This window comes from Mobula hypostoma, chromosome 9 (assembly GCF_963921235.1).
Source record: "Mobula hypostoma chromosome 9, sMobHyp1.1, whole genome shotgun sequence".
Classification (NCBI taxonomy): Eukaryota; Metazoa; Chordata; class Chondrichthyes; order Myliobatiformes; family Myliobatidae; genus Mobula; species Mobula hypostoma.
Genome location: NC_086105.1, coordinates 123,602,612 through 123,616,766, shown reverse-complemented (window position 1 = coordinate 123,616,766; position 14,155 = coordinate 123,602,612). Strand labels below are relative to the sequence as shown.

The 14,155-nt window shown below is 40.5% G+C and overlaps 1 protein-coding gene across 1 annotated transcript; it reads right to left on the bottom strand.

Moving 5' to 3' along the window:
- Positions 1–2,546: 2,546 nt before the first annotated feature.
- rps15a (ribosomal protein S15a) lies at positions 2,547–14,149 on the bottom strand. The gene is made up of 5 exons (XM_063059067.1): positions 14,056–14,149; positions 12,055–12,192; positions 8,761–8,840; positions 8,213–8,298; positions 2,547–2,681 (listed from the first exon to the last, which is right to left on the bottom strand). Exons 2-5 carry the CDS (start codon positions 12,185–12,187, stop codon positions 2,588–2,590), a joined length of 393 nt encoding a protein of 130 aa, XP_062915137.1. The 5' UTR covers positions 12,188–12,192; positions 14,056–14,149; the 3' UTR covers positions 2,547–2,587.
- Positions 14,150–14,155: the final 6 nt, after the last annotated feature.

The following is a 14,155-nucleotide window of genomic DNA, read 5'->3' as shown; positions in this document are numbered from 1 at the left end:
GCTGATCAGGAAGGCTGTCACAAGGGAGCTAGTGAGATTGACTCCAATAAATAGAAGCAGAGGGTAACGGTTGAAAGTCCATTCAACAACTGAAGATCCACAACTAGAGGGTTGCCCCAGGTGTCAGTGCTGGGACTTCAGTTATTCCTTATTTTTGCAAATAGCTATTACAGCCTGGGGCATCAGACTTCAATTTCAGTGTCCTCTATAGTTTGTACATCCTTTCTGTTGAGTGTGTGGTTTTCCAAGTGTTCTGGTTTCCTTCCACAGTCCAAAAGACATACTGATTAGTAGGTTAAATGGCCATTGCAAGTTGTCTTGTGATTAAGCTAGTGTTAAATAGGTGGGTTGCTGGGCGATGCAGCCATTGGGCCAGAAGGGCCTGTTCTGTGCTGTCTCAAGTAAATACACATGGCATGATTAGCAAGTTTAAATTACTAAATTAGGGGATCTTGATGATAGTGAAGCAGGTTGCAATGAATTGCAGAGATCATGATCATCTAGGTAAATAGGTTGAGGAACAGAAAGTGGATTTCAACTTAGATGTATGAGATGATGCATTTTTGACAGTCAAACTGGGGTAGGATTTACAGTGAATGGCAGAGCACTGAAGAGTGTTGTTGCAGACGGCCCTGTGAGTACAAGTGCATGGTTCACCAAAAGAGGCCACACAATTAGGCAGTATGGTAAAGGCAGCATTTAGCATGTTGGCCTCCAATTAGGGCATCAACTTCAAGAGCAAGGAGAATTTGATCACCCTGAATCTTTGTTCCTGTAGCTGATGAGAATAAGGTGACCTCTTAGGAGTTCATGAGTTAGTCTTTTCCACAGGGCTGAGGAGTCCAAAACTAAAGGGCACAAATGCAAGTTAAGCGATTTAAGAGGTCCAAGAGACAACTTTGTTACAGCTGGAATAAGCTAGCAGGGTAAGTGGTTGAGGTAGGTACAACAGCAACACTGAAGGGGTATTTGAATTGATACATGGAAGGGAAGGGCTTGGAGCATTATGGGCAGAACATAGCAACAAACAAAGAGGATGCTGTCGTTAGCATGGACTATTGAGCTGAAAAACCTTTTTCCATGCTGTATTACTCAACATAGCCAACAAAAGGCATAACCAAGACCCATGGCTACACGTTTGGTTTGGAAAGTGCAAACAGCCAAAAGACCAGTTATGAGGCTGAGCACAAGTTCTTCCAGATGGAGAAGTGCACAGGAATTGAATACCCATGGTGAAAATGAGGCTGATGGGACCAGTAAACTGCAAGTTTTTGTAGTGCAGAACATGCTAAACGTCAGTTATAGGTGGGAAGGAACTGAACCAAGTGGTACAAGATGAGTTGAGATGTACACAATTTGCCCTCATTCCATCCACAAAAACACTTATTCTTACCTACCAACCCATGAGCTGACACATCCTAACATATTCTCAGCAACTTGAAGTCTTCTTCTACCACCACACCTCTCCCTCCCCTCAAGAATCACTCGTGTTTCTCTTGTCCATTCATCTCTCCCCAGTCGTCCATCCCTGCAACCACACTTGGCATTATACTTGTGCTTCACATTAAGCTAATGTTACTTATTTCACAGGGATTGAGTACAAAAGCAGACAAGATTATAACTCAGTTACATAGCTGGAGAACTGTGTACAATATCCGTCTCCCTACTTTTGGATGAAAGCTAATTCAATTGAAGGGGTTTAGGTTTACCAAGCTACATAGAGTAGCTGGTGTAGTTGAGGAAACCTGTATCTGCAATCTTAGAAGCACTGATTAATTGAAGCCTACAAGACCCAGAGTGATGTGGAAAAGGTATTTCCACTTGCAAGAGGATTTGAAACAAGTCTTGGAAAATTATCCATTAACCCATGAAGATCATCAAATGCTTTTTAATAATATACTCTAGTATCCCAGTAACAATCTTCCTGTCGATTCTTCAATGTGCCCAGTACTATTCTTTTTCAATGCAGATAAGAAGTATTCATTTAAGACCTTATCAAAGTCCTTTAGTATTTCTATTTTCTACTTGTGCCTCAGAAGCATTTTGGTATGTTGTCTTTTTAATCTTCACTGTCCAACTTTTTGGCTGCTTTGTAGAGTAGGGTGATTGTTATATCACAGGGCAAAATGTAGTAATGGTTCTAGTGTGCTTAACAGATGGAGATTACAAAAGCCCTCACCCACAATAATCCTAAATCCTAGATAGCTGTGGCAAATTCCCTGCTTGGATAGTTACTAAGTTTTTAAGAAATCTAGACCAAAGGTTAATCTCTTGAAGGAATGCTCATAGTGGAGTGATTGGAAAAAGCGGCAGGGGGGTGCACTTTATGGTAGAATCTGTAAATTTGGGGCTTATTTATTCACAAGATTATTGGTCTTCGAGAAGCAAGTTGATCACTACTGTCAACGGAATGTAAGCCCATAAACAGAAGAAACACAATATAAGCCCAAAACAGATGAAATTCACTCTAACTTCAGATTTGGTAAAACAGGCAATCAAAGTCACAGCAATGTGTTCAAATTTATACACAAAATCCACACGAGGAATTCACTTGTTTAAAAATTTTATTGCAGGCTGGTCTCACATTTTAGAAAAAGAATCCTAAAATTTTTCCTCCTGTGTGTTTTCGTTTGGCCTCTTCATGGTCCATGATGCCAGCTGAGGTTGTGAGAACGAGGTACCTATAATTTAAAAAAAAGCTTTTATTTCCTGATGGCAAACTTCAGGCTTCAACTGATATTCCATAATGCAATAGAAAACTTATGCCACTGTCCCTGGAGATAAGAATGTTAAGACTGGTCAGAGTTTATACATACCTAAGATTCTATGCAATAATGCTCAAGATAGTGGAATCAGCATTATAATCTTTACTCACTTGAAGGCTAGACGTTTGGCATTTTTATTGAAAAATTAGCCATGAATCCTTCTCCAAATAAATGAAAAAAGTGTCAGTGACAAAAAAGCAACTTCAACTCCAGAAAAACCAATTTCACAATTCAGAGACGCAAAAAAAACTGAGACATTACATAAGCATAGAAACCTTGTCTCTTAACTGCCTTACACTACTTTTCTGGTTCCAACTCATACTTGCAATCGATTTTTCAAGAGTCTCACAATGTTTTCAACAGAGGAGGCTGATATTTAGCACTTCAATTATATGCCAGCTCTGAGCAAAAGCAATCCAGTTTATCCAAATCCCCCACAGCATTGCAATTTTTCCCCAAATACTCATGATTCTTTTAATCTCTACAATTACTCTCCACTATGCTAGCTTGAAGTCTAGTCCAGATCCTAATCACCACCTACATCATAAAATAAGCCTCACTACTGACATTTGCAATATTCTCTGATCCATGAACCTAGGTTTGCCTCCAATCATAGTTTCAAATCTCAGGTCTCCTCCTTATCTTGTGTTCCAGTAACAATTCTAACTACTCCATTCAACTATCTCTCACTCATCCCTGGAACAATTCTGGTAAACTTCTTCCTTCTTCCAACCGACAGATCTTATTCTTGCATGCCTTTTTATACCTCCCAGAATACTGAAGGTATTCTTAAACCTCTAGCATCTCCTACCACATCCAACAATTTATGCACATATCCCCCAGACCAGTTTGCATGCACATTTAGAATCATGCCGAGTCATTTACTACATTTATCTCCAAATAATTGAAACTTTTTTCCTACACTTTTCAAATGTGCTAACCACCAACCTACCACTACTCTACTCCCATTTTCAGATAACTAGTCTCAAGTATCTTACTTGCTCTACAAGTTGCAATGATAAATAAATGATTTTCTTATTTAATACTAACCCATGCTTATTGTTCACCAGGAAAATTAAACTTTGTTTGTGTGTACAGAAATTTTGATCCTTGATGCTTTGGCTTCAGCGAGTCCAAATATTTAGAAAACTTAATAAAAAGCAGTACGAAATAAACCAACTGTAGATACAGGAGCCCATCCCAAACCATAGCTGACATGGTGCAGCAGGAAATTTCAAAACATAATTATTACACAAGACAAAAAAGTGCAGCTAGAAAAGAGTCAGGGTTTTTTAAAAAACGGAACAAGTGGATACAGAGGTTTTAACAGGAGGGTAGAGAAGCCAGCTAAACAAATCATACATTACTGAAAAATTTCTCAAATACTCATGATCAAAAACTGTGCATGTCATGCAATACAATTACGAAAAGAAATAAAGTTGGCTATTAAAGTAGTGAAATCTGCAGGAACGTTAAGCAGTTCCCCACACAATGAACAGCCCTACCATTTACACAAACCAAACTCAAAATTAGCATATTAGCCCAAACACAGCAGTTCAAAAACCCTGAAAAACAGAAAACCCAACAATGCCAAAAGATACAGTACATCATCTGATGAATTATGCTATCCTTTTTACATCCACTGCTTATACCTCCGCATGCAATGTACATTCTCTTAGCAAGTCTTATAAAAGTTAGTTCCCTTCCTCATATAGAAGTTGAAAGGATTCTGGTTAATCGGACAACCACTTATTTAGGACAACTTCTAATGAACAAAAACTATTCAATAATAACTAGTGTCAATAACGTGCACTTGTGGGGTTGTTAAGACACTATGCTGCACTAAGAGCGAAGTTTCAAATAGTGTCAATTGTCTGTCTGTGTTCAGAGTAGTGACTTTTGTCACTGATAGTTGGTGACAAATAACCAGCAAGACAAATCAGAACCGTTTCGTTCACTGCAGTTTCAAGCATTCAGGCAAACAGCCAGGAGTGAAATTGAAATTATTTCACTACTTCATCAAGTTAGGAATTTGAAAATATTAACAATCATCTTGAATTTTACAATGAAATTAGAGGATGCCATTGTCAATAGCATTGTACGAAGGCAGTCCATTATCTGCACTAAGTGTCTGCACTGATTTTGTACATTTTCAGACAAAAGAACATGGCAATGTACAATTCCTCCATTGATAACCATTTGGAAACAATATAGTTCTATTTAACTGTAGTATATTGGTAGCATTCTAATTTGTTCTCTAATTCATTTAAATACATTTGTTACTCAGTTAAAATTACTTTGTATGTTTTTATACCTTTTTACTACTTCCATGAAACTTGGGCGAATTGGGACAACTGCTTGAGTCAAAATGTATGTACTGGTCTCAATGTATCCTAATTATCCAGAATCTACTGTAGTTGGGTGCTGATAAGATTTTTTGCACTGCTATTTGCACATTAGTGTGGAGAAGGCTAATGCAAGACCTCATTCAAGATAGCAAATTAGCACATTCTTAGACCTGTAACATATCCCACAGGTGTTTAGGCAATGGTTAGGATGCAGAGGAATGAATAGGAAAAATGCATCAAGGGATAGAATTTCCTTCATTATATTAGAAAAAAATTCGTTGATACTGTGATAAACCCTCAGCTTTGTGACCCAAGTTCCCAATTTAAATTAAAATGTTACTATCGCAAAATTAACAAGTTTTAACATACACTTCCTGTGTCCAGCAAACTGATTTACAATAATTTCATTGACATTGGTGAATCCAGGTTTGGATTTTCATCTTCCATTTAGCAGTAGCATGGCAATCTATTCCCAAATTTGATCAACCAAGGTCAAATTTTATAGTGAAGACACAAAGATTCACAATATAGATGAGTGCAATTGTAGTCAACATACGCACTATATTTATGTCCCCAAATTTGAAGAAACGAAGAGCTTGAAATAATCAACAGGCCAAACTACCCCAAATACTTCCAATATTCTAGTTATACGTTGCAGGGAGGGGAGGGAACATTGACTCAGACCATGAGAGGCCTGTGTCGGGCATTTTCATGCAGATTGGAAGTCTGTGTGGGGCACTCCTCGCACAGACTAGAGCAATGTGTGATTAAGTGCCTTGCTCAAGGGCACAAACACGCTGTCACAGCTGAAGCTCGAACTAGTGACCTTGAGATAACTAGATGTAACGCCTTAACCAACAACAATACGTTGCAAATACTCTTTAAATTAATAGAAAGATGTGTTTCATTCCAATATGCTTAAAACACTGTAGCAAGGGTCAAGTTCTTCATTAAACAGTGCAAGTCTCGTAACTGAAGTAGTTAGTGGCTCCCTTCTTGAAGAGTGGCGTGACATTTACAATTTTCATTCCTCACCGAGACAATGAAATGCATCAATGTTGCCTTCATTTCAGGCTATATTCTATGATGAGATCTATACAGCTAGGTTGCAGGCCGACAGTTCTCAATTTCACAATGACTCCAGGTGATCCCGTTCACTTCATTATTCAAGAGCAACTTAAGCATACTAGAACCATTACTACATTTTGCCCTGTGATATAACAATCACCATACTCTACAAAGCAGCCAAAAAGTTGGACAGTAAACATAATACAAAGCTGTCTCTTAAAAAGAAAACAGATAACAAAATGCTTCTGAGGCACTATTAGAAAACAGAGATACTAAAACTGGGTACCAAAACCTGTGAGTTTAAGATTGTTCTTGAAAATGATAAGAAACTCCAGTAAGAACCTCTTAAAGGGGAAACTACCGATGGCAGGAAAGATGCATCACCCAAAGGATGCAAAATACGGTGCCTTATAAAAGTATTCAGCCCTCAACCCTTTGTTCACATACGTATTACAATCAGGGATTTTGATCAACTGAGAATTTTTATTTGTGAATCACATGCTCCCTCCCCCCACAGAACCCAAAAATAGGGAAAATTATAAAACATGATAAACTAAAAAATTCAAAACCTGAAATGTCAGCAGTTCAAAAGTATTCACCCCACCCCTTCCGCTCAGAACTTAGTTGAGCCACCTCTTGCTGCTATTACAGCCAGTAGACTTTTTGGATAAGTCTATGAGCTTTGCTCACAACGTGATGGAGCAAGATTTGCCCATTCCACCTTGTAAAATTGCTCAAGCCGTGCCAGGTTGGTCAGGGAGTGACAGTGGAGAGTGAGGTCTTACCAGAGATGTTCGATTGGGTTAAGGTCAGGGCTGACTGGGCCACTCAAGGACATCAATTTTCTTCGTTTGAAATTTGCTTTGGGTCATTGCCCTGCTGAAGCTTCCTCCCTAGTTTAAGCTTTCTGGCAGAGGCTAGAAGGGTTTTATCGAGGATCTGCTGTATTTAGCAGCATTTATCTTCCCATGAATCCTGACCAGACTTCCAGTCTCTGCAGCTGAAAAGCATCCCCAAAGGATATTGCTACCTCCAACCGCATTTTACAGGAGGGATGGTGTGAATTGGCTGATGCACAATATTAAGATTTACGACACACATACCATTAAGTGTTGAGAACCACTTTAGTCTCATCTGACCACAAGACCTTCTTCCACATCTTTACGGTATCTTCTAAGTGACTCTTCCCAGTCTTCACAGGCAAGGATATGCTTATTTTAAAGCCAGGGCTTCCTCCTTGCCATTCTTCCATAAATACCCCTTTTGTGCAAAGCCTTAGATTGCAGAAGCATGATCTCCAGATGTAGCCACTGACTTCTGCAGCTCACTCAGTCACAGTTGGTATCAAAGTAGCCTCTCTTACAGTGCCATTCTTCTCTTGCGACTAAGTTTAGAGGGTTGGCCTGGCCCAGGCAGTGTGGCTGTGATTTCATTTTTCACATGGACTGCACGGAGCTCCAAGGCACGTTCAGCGCCTTTGAGCTGGCTTTGTACCCGTCTGCGGATCCGTGCTTCTCTATCATTTCCGGGACTTGTCTTCATTTTAGTTTTGTCTGTTAAAAATCTACCATTCTGTTGTACCTTACAGAGGGAGTACTTACTTTATTGAATTCATCAAAAACTGGCGATTCTCCAGTTTTTTACATCAACAAATTCAGTGAATTGGTAAGATAATGGCATAATGCACCTGAGGAAAGTTTGCACAATAATTACAAAGGGGATTAATACTTCTTCAGCTTCACAATTTTGGTTTTTAATTTTTAGTAACTCGTTGACAGGTTTTGGAATTTTCCTTCTGATTCAACACAATACACAATGTTTTGCAGATTAGCTCAAAAACCCTACTCCAGCGTATTTTACATTTAGAAAATAAGACAGTAAAATGTGAAAATAATTGTGGGGGCTGAATACTTTTTCAAGGCACCATTGTTTGGCTCAATGACCAAAACAAGACTAGAGTAAAAAGCAAATACAAGTCATAAAGCACAAGGCAGTCACATTGAATAGGATTATAAACATATAAGCTCTTACCCAAACTGACGGGAAGGCAGAAGACTATTCTGCCACCTTTCCAGCTCCTTTACTTGAACATCAAATCTAGGGCTGATGACACCACACTATTTGAAACAAAGTAAGTCAAGGTATGCATAACGTATTGGGTATTATTCACTGACCTACATAAAACAGTTAACACACAAACACAAAGTGCCACAAAACAAAATGTCAGTGATAATAAACCTGACTCTGAAAACCATGCAGCTCTTGCCAAAACATCTATCAGGTAAACTTACAAACTAAAAACAGTGAAAAAATATATTGTTTATAAAATAAACACACAAATTCAACATACAAAATATATACTTCAAAGACCACCAGTGAAAAGTGATAACATATTTGCAACAGTAACAATGGAATAATCAGATGGCAAGAGCATTTTTATGAAAAAGACAATGCTAAAAATATGACACTGCAAAAAATAAAACCTGAAGAAACATTTGAAAGAACCTAAAGTACTGATCTGTAAGATCAAAACATTGTACTGTTCATAGGAGCCTATATCACACAAATCTGAGTTTTACCTTGTTCAGTCTCCCTGTGAGATTAACAACAATTTTTCCACCCCTGTGATCATCGATAATTTCAAATTCTCCAATGTAGCCTGCAAATATGAAGTCATAAGAGATTAGAATAGCCACTTGTTGATTTATAAATGTTTCACATGAATTCCCATAGCAACAGATCTTAATCTTGATGGTTTTTGAGTCAGAAAACAACCAAATAGACTTCCGTGCTTAGCAATAAACAAAAACGTTTTAGAAATCTTTGGCACAGGCAACACCCACGAAGAGAAAAATGTTTGTGTCTCAGGTGCAGAGTCAGAGATAAGAAACAAAACTCTTTAACCTATGAAGAGAGTCCACAATGAATGACACCAATACTTCCTTGCCCCACATATCCCATTCCAACCCAGATCCTACCACTGAACTTCACAACAGTGGCAATTTAACCTGACAATCTGCATATTTTTGGATAGAAAATACACTTTCAGGATTATGCAAACTCCAAGACAGGTCAAGACTGACATCACTGACACAAAGACATCAAGCTCTACTAGTTGTGCCATTGCGCTTTTAAAAGCTCTCTCAAATTCAGAATGCCAAAGTTAACCTGCAAGGCACAAACAATGCAAGCTAGAAAACTCTTTTGCTAAATACCAGGTCTGCTTACGCCTTCCTTAAACTGCTGCAATAGTCATACAACATGGAAACAGGCCCTTTGGCCAACTCTGTTCCAGGTGCGTGAGCCCCATAGCCATCCACAGCCTGCCTACATATCCATCCATCTACATATCTAAATAGCTTTTAAACATTGTTAACGTGCCTACACAAACACCGTTTACGGCAGCACGTTGCAAATATGCACCACCCTTTACATTAACAAGCTGCCCCAGTTACATAGGTATCTGTGAGATCTGGAGCACTGTACATGGTACTGTGTTCCTCAAGGGAAATGCTAATGAATCGGGAGCTGCTCAGGGTATGTTTACTAAATTATACCCAGAAAAGGTGAACATTCAGAGGAATGGTTGGACAGAACATAGACAGTACAGCACAGAAACAGACCCTTCGGCCTATGATGTTGTGCCAACTTGTTACATACACCTGTTAGGGTGCATTCTCCAGATACTTTATAAGATAACCGTAGTCTTCAGCCAGGAGCAGATATCATCAGGTGGTTCCCAACCTTAACCACAACTCTCTCCAGTTGGTGGGCCGGCAGTGGTGGCCAAATCACTGCCCACCTGCTCCTGGCTTCCAGCTTCCCTCCTCTCGCCTACTCCAAATGCAACAAGAGGCTCATTCTGCCTCTTCCCCCATCCTACGAGCTGCTTGTTTTTTGCTCCTTTCGTCCAGGCCCAGATCTGACAACAACCGCCATGCTGGGAAACGTCTGCAGCTGATCTCTACAGGGAACAACCATGCCTGCCATCCCTTGTCTTTACACTCCTGCACTAAGGGCTGGTACTTCAAGGCCTTTCTCTCATGGGCCTCCTCCCATGGAACAGTCAGCTCAACCAGAACTATTTTCTTGTCTTTGGTTGAGCACAGTACAATGTCCAGGCGTAGGGTTGTGTGCACCACATCCGGGAACTGCAAGTAACTAAATGCCTAACTAACCACTACTGCTACTCAATGTTCATATCCCTCCATTCTCTGCATTCATGTCTATTTTATTTGTCTCATGTACATTGTAACAGTGAAATTGAAATATCTTTATTGTCATTGCATAGTACAATTTGTCATGCACCAATACAGTGAAAATGAGTTTGCAACTCATACTCAATGCTATAAAACAAATAAGATAAACAAACAATAAATAAAATCAAGTAACCAGCTAGTACAGCAATGTCCAGCAGTACAAAAGGGCAACTCAGATGCATGACAGCCATAAAACCAGTATTAAAGTGGCAATATAACAAATTTATGGATGGTGCTTGATCAGTTGGTTCAGAGCAATTATAGCTCTGGGGAAAAAGCTATTTTTCAGTCTGGAAGTGCGGGCATAGAAAATCTTATTAAGTCTGCCAGATGGAAGAAGTTCAAACAGATGATTGCATGAGTGTGTATTGTCCTTACAGATGCCTGAAGCTTTCCTTAGGCAGCGAGAGCTGTAGGTGTCCTCCAGGGCTGGAAGCTGTGTCCCGATGATGTTCTGTGCTAGAGACGACCCGCTGAAGTGCTTTCCTATCAGCTGCTGTACAACTGAGATACCACTCAGAGATGCAGTATGTTAAGATGCTCCCTATGGTGCAGTGGTAAAAGGTCACCAGCATCTGTTCAGGTAGACCAGCTTTCTTCAGCGTCCTGAGGAAAAACAAGCGTTGCTGTGCTTTCTTAACTATTGTAGTGGTATTAGTGGACCATGTAAGGTCTCCTGAGATATGTATTCCCAGAAACCTGAAACTGGACACTCTCTCCACTATGTCTCCATTAACGTAGACTGGAGCATACTTGTCATCCCGTGACTTTCCAGAATTGATTAATTAGCTCCGTAGTCTTTGCTGTATTAAGAGACAGGTTGTTCTCTGAACACCAGCTCACTAAGTTCTGTACCTCCGTGCTGTATGCTGATTCGTCTCTGTTGGAGATCAACCCCATCACTGTTGTGAAATGCATCATTTTGCCCCAACAACCAGAGTCCAAAATCTCACTACGTTATCCGCACCGACACAGCATGCTGATTACTCACTACCCTAAACCCGTATGTCTGGAATGCAGGGGAAACCGGAGCACCCGGGAGAAACCTGTACAATCACAGGGAGAATTGAACGCTTTGACCTTCCAACTGCTGGCACTGCAAAGCATACACTAACCACTACGTTACTGTACCACCCTATCAAAGAATCTGTTGAGCACTATTATACTTGGCTCCACCACTACCCCTGGCAGCACATTCTAGGTACCCACTACTCCCATGGGGCTATTTGGTTACAAATTCCAAGATCTAGGCAGAGTGATAAAGGACTAACAAGACACTTCCAATCAAGATGATTTGCAATTGGGAAGGGCATCTGAGGTGTTGATGTTCAGATAAGTATAACATTGCCCACATCCTTGACAGCACAGGAAAGGTCACTAATGTGAGTATCGTTTCCCTCCAGACGGTGCTCGACTTGCTATGTACTTCTAACATTTAGTTTTGGTTTCAGATTTCCAACATTGTTTGTCATGAGTAAAACAATGCTAAACCTTTTCGAAGCAGGTGATCAAACCAATCTGATATCTTGTGAGCAGCTCAGCTTTTCTTGCCTCAAAAATGTACATGAAAAGGCAAACTAAGTTTTTAATACAATAGTCCAAAATAATCCTCACCATGCTTCATCATTACAGTCAGGAACCTCACAATCACTTTGGAGCATGGCCGGATGAGAACCTGGCGTTTTCCACGTTTCTCTGCATTATTGATGCTTGTAAGGGCATCGGCAAGAACGTTCATGCGCACCATAATGCCTGGAAGAGGAAGTAATATAGCAATGATCTGTATAAGCAGAGGCACTGAGCACAGTCTGATCCACCAGCCCACCAGATGCAAGCTGACCATCAATACCACCCACCTACACCAATCCAATTTAGCAGCATTTAGTTCATAGCCATCAGATTGTGATTCCAGTTCTTGCCCAGTCAATTAAATGTAAAAAGAGAATCTACTTCCAATATTTCTCGAGCAATCATTTCGGATAGCAATCACCCTCAGTAAAAAAGGTATTTTCCTCATCTCAACTCCAAACTTGTCCCTTAACCTCGTCTTGTCTTCTAAATTTACATACCTCTGCTGTTAATAAACCTTTTATATTTTTACTTCATCTACACATCTCAACTTTGTAAACACTTACGAAAAACAGGCCCAGCCTACCCAATCAAAATGTTAATTCTCAGACCTTATCTTGGTGAACCCCCTGTACTACTCAGACTAGACCACACTTATGAATATGTGCATGATTCTGGTTACCACACAACAGGAGGGATTTAGTAGCAATAGAGAAAGTGCTGAAGAGTTTTAATAGGATGGAGCTTGAAATGGAGGAATGCAGTTATAAGGAGAGATTGCAAAGACTGGGTTTAATCTCACTAAAATATAGGAGGCTAAGGGGTGAGCTTATAGAAGTTTACAAAGTTACGGGGGGCATGGATGATAGCCCACCAGAAAACCTATACCCCCTCCCTCCCCGGGCAGGGTATTCAAAAACAAGAGGGTACAAGTATAAGGTGAGAGGGGAGAAAATTAAAGATCTGAGGACAATACTTGGAAAGAGCTGGTTCATATTCAATGCTACAGGTAATGGAAGCATTTACTCTACATGCACACTTCACCAGAACTGCAACCTTCAGAATTTGATTTGTTCTCCACAGTCTATATGCTCTGAACAATCTGACCATTCATGGGGGTAGAAGAGTTTAAGACATACAGCACATTACTTTGCACACATTAGAAATTCAATTCCGCTTGCCATTGCTCTGCCCATCTTACCACCTGATCAAAGTCCTCCTAGAACCCAAGGCAACCTACTCCACAAAAATAGTATCCACACTTCATACACATTCAAACCCAAACTTAAACAAACAGTAAGGGCCACATCACAAGCGTTATTTTCCACTCAAAAATGACACTCCAGCATCACCTTCTTCATGTTACCAAGTGAACCTCGGATGCAATTTGCCCCAGATCTCATAAAATGCAAAGTTTGAGACCCATTTCACATGCGGTCCTTTAGCAAACGTGGACTAAATCAACTACACCAAACGCACCAATGTGTTGCCTCTGGGGCAGATATTCCCAGTACATAAAACCAACAGTGGCGCGTAGAATCAGGGCGGGCAATGCTGACCAAGAAGTGGTTAAGAACCAAGGTGTACGAGGGACACCAACTGCAGCTAATGTGTCAATACTAACTTGCAACTCCCCAAAAAATACTAATGAGACCCAACGCCGCCACCGAGATAGGGCCCAGGCGTTACCCCTCCTCTCCTTCCCCCGCCATCCACCACCACGTCATTCGATCACCGCAAAACCCAATTCCCACCCTACCCCTTCACTCTCTACAGGTACGACTCTGAACACTTCTCTTTGCCGATTCCCAGGCGCTGCCCCTTTTCCCAATTAACCGCATGAAGACATTTCCAGACACCGGGGGGGGGGGTGCAATGGTCCAGCACAAATTAACAACGATGGCGTGCGTACCTTAGGCTAATGATCCTACAGAATGAAGCACTGCTTCACCTATTTGATCTCAGTTAAAAAAGTGAAACTCGATGCCTTAAAATCAGGCCGATATAAAACGGATTGCAAATAGCCCGCTACTTCAGGCATCTTACCGGTTCGTCAATATGGCGGAAAGAGGAGGAAGGGGGGAGAAGCGTGGTGCATTATGGGATATTTCTGGCTTTCGCTCATTCCCCACGCACCACGTGACCC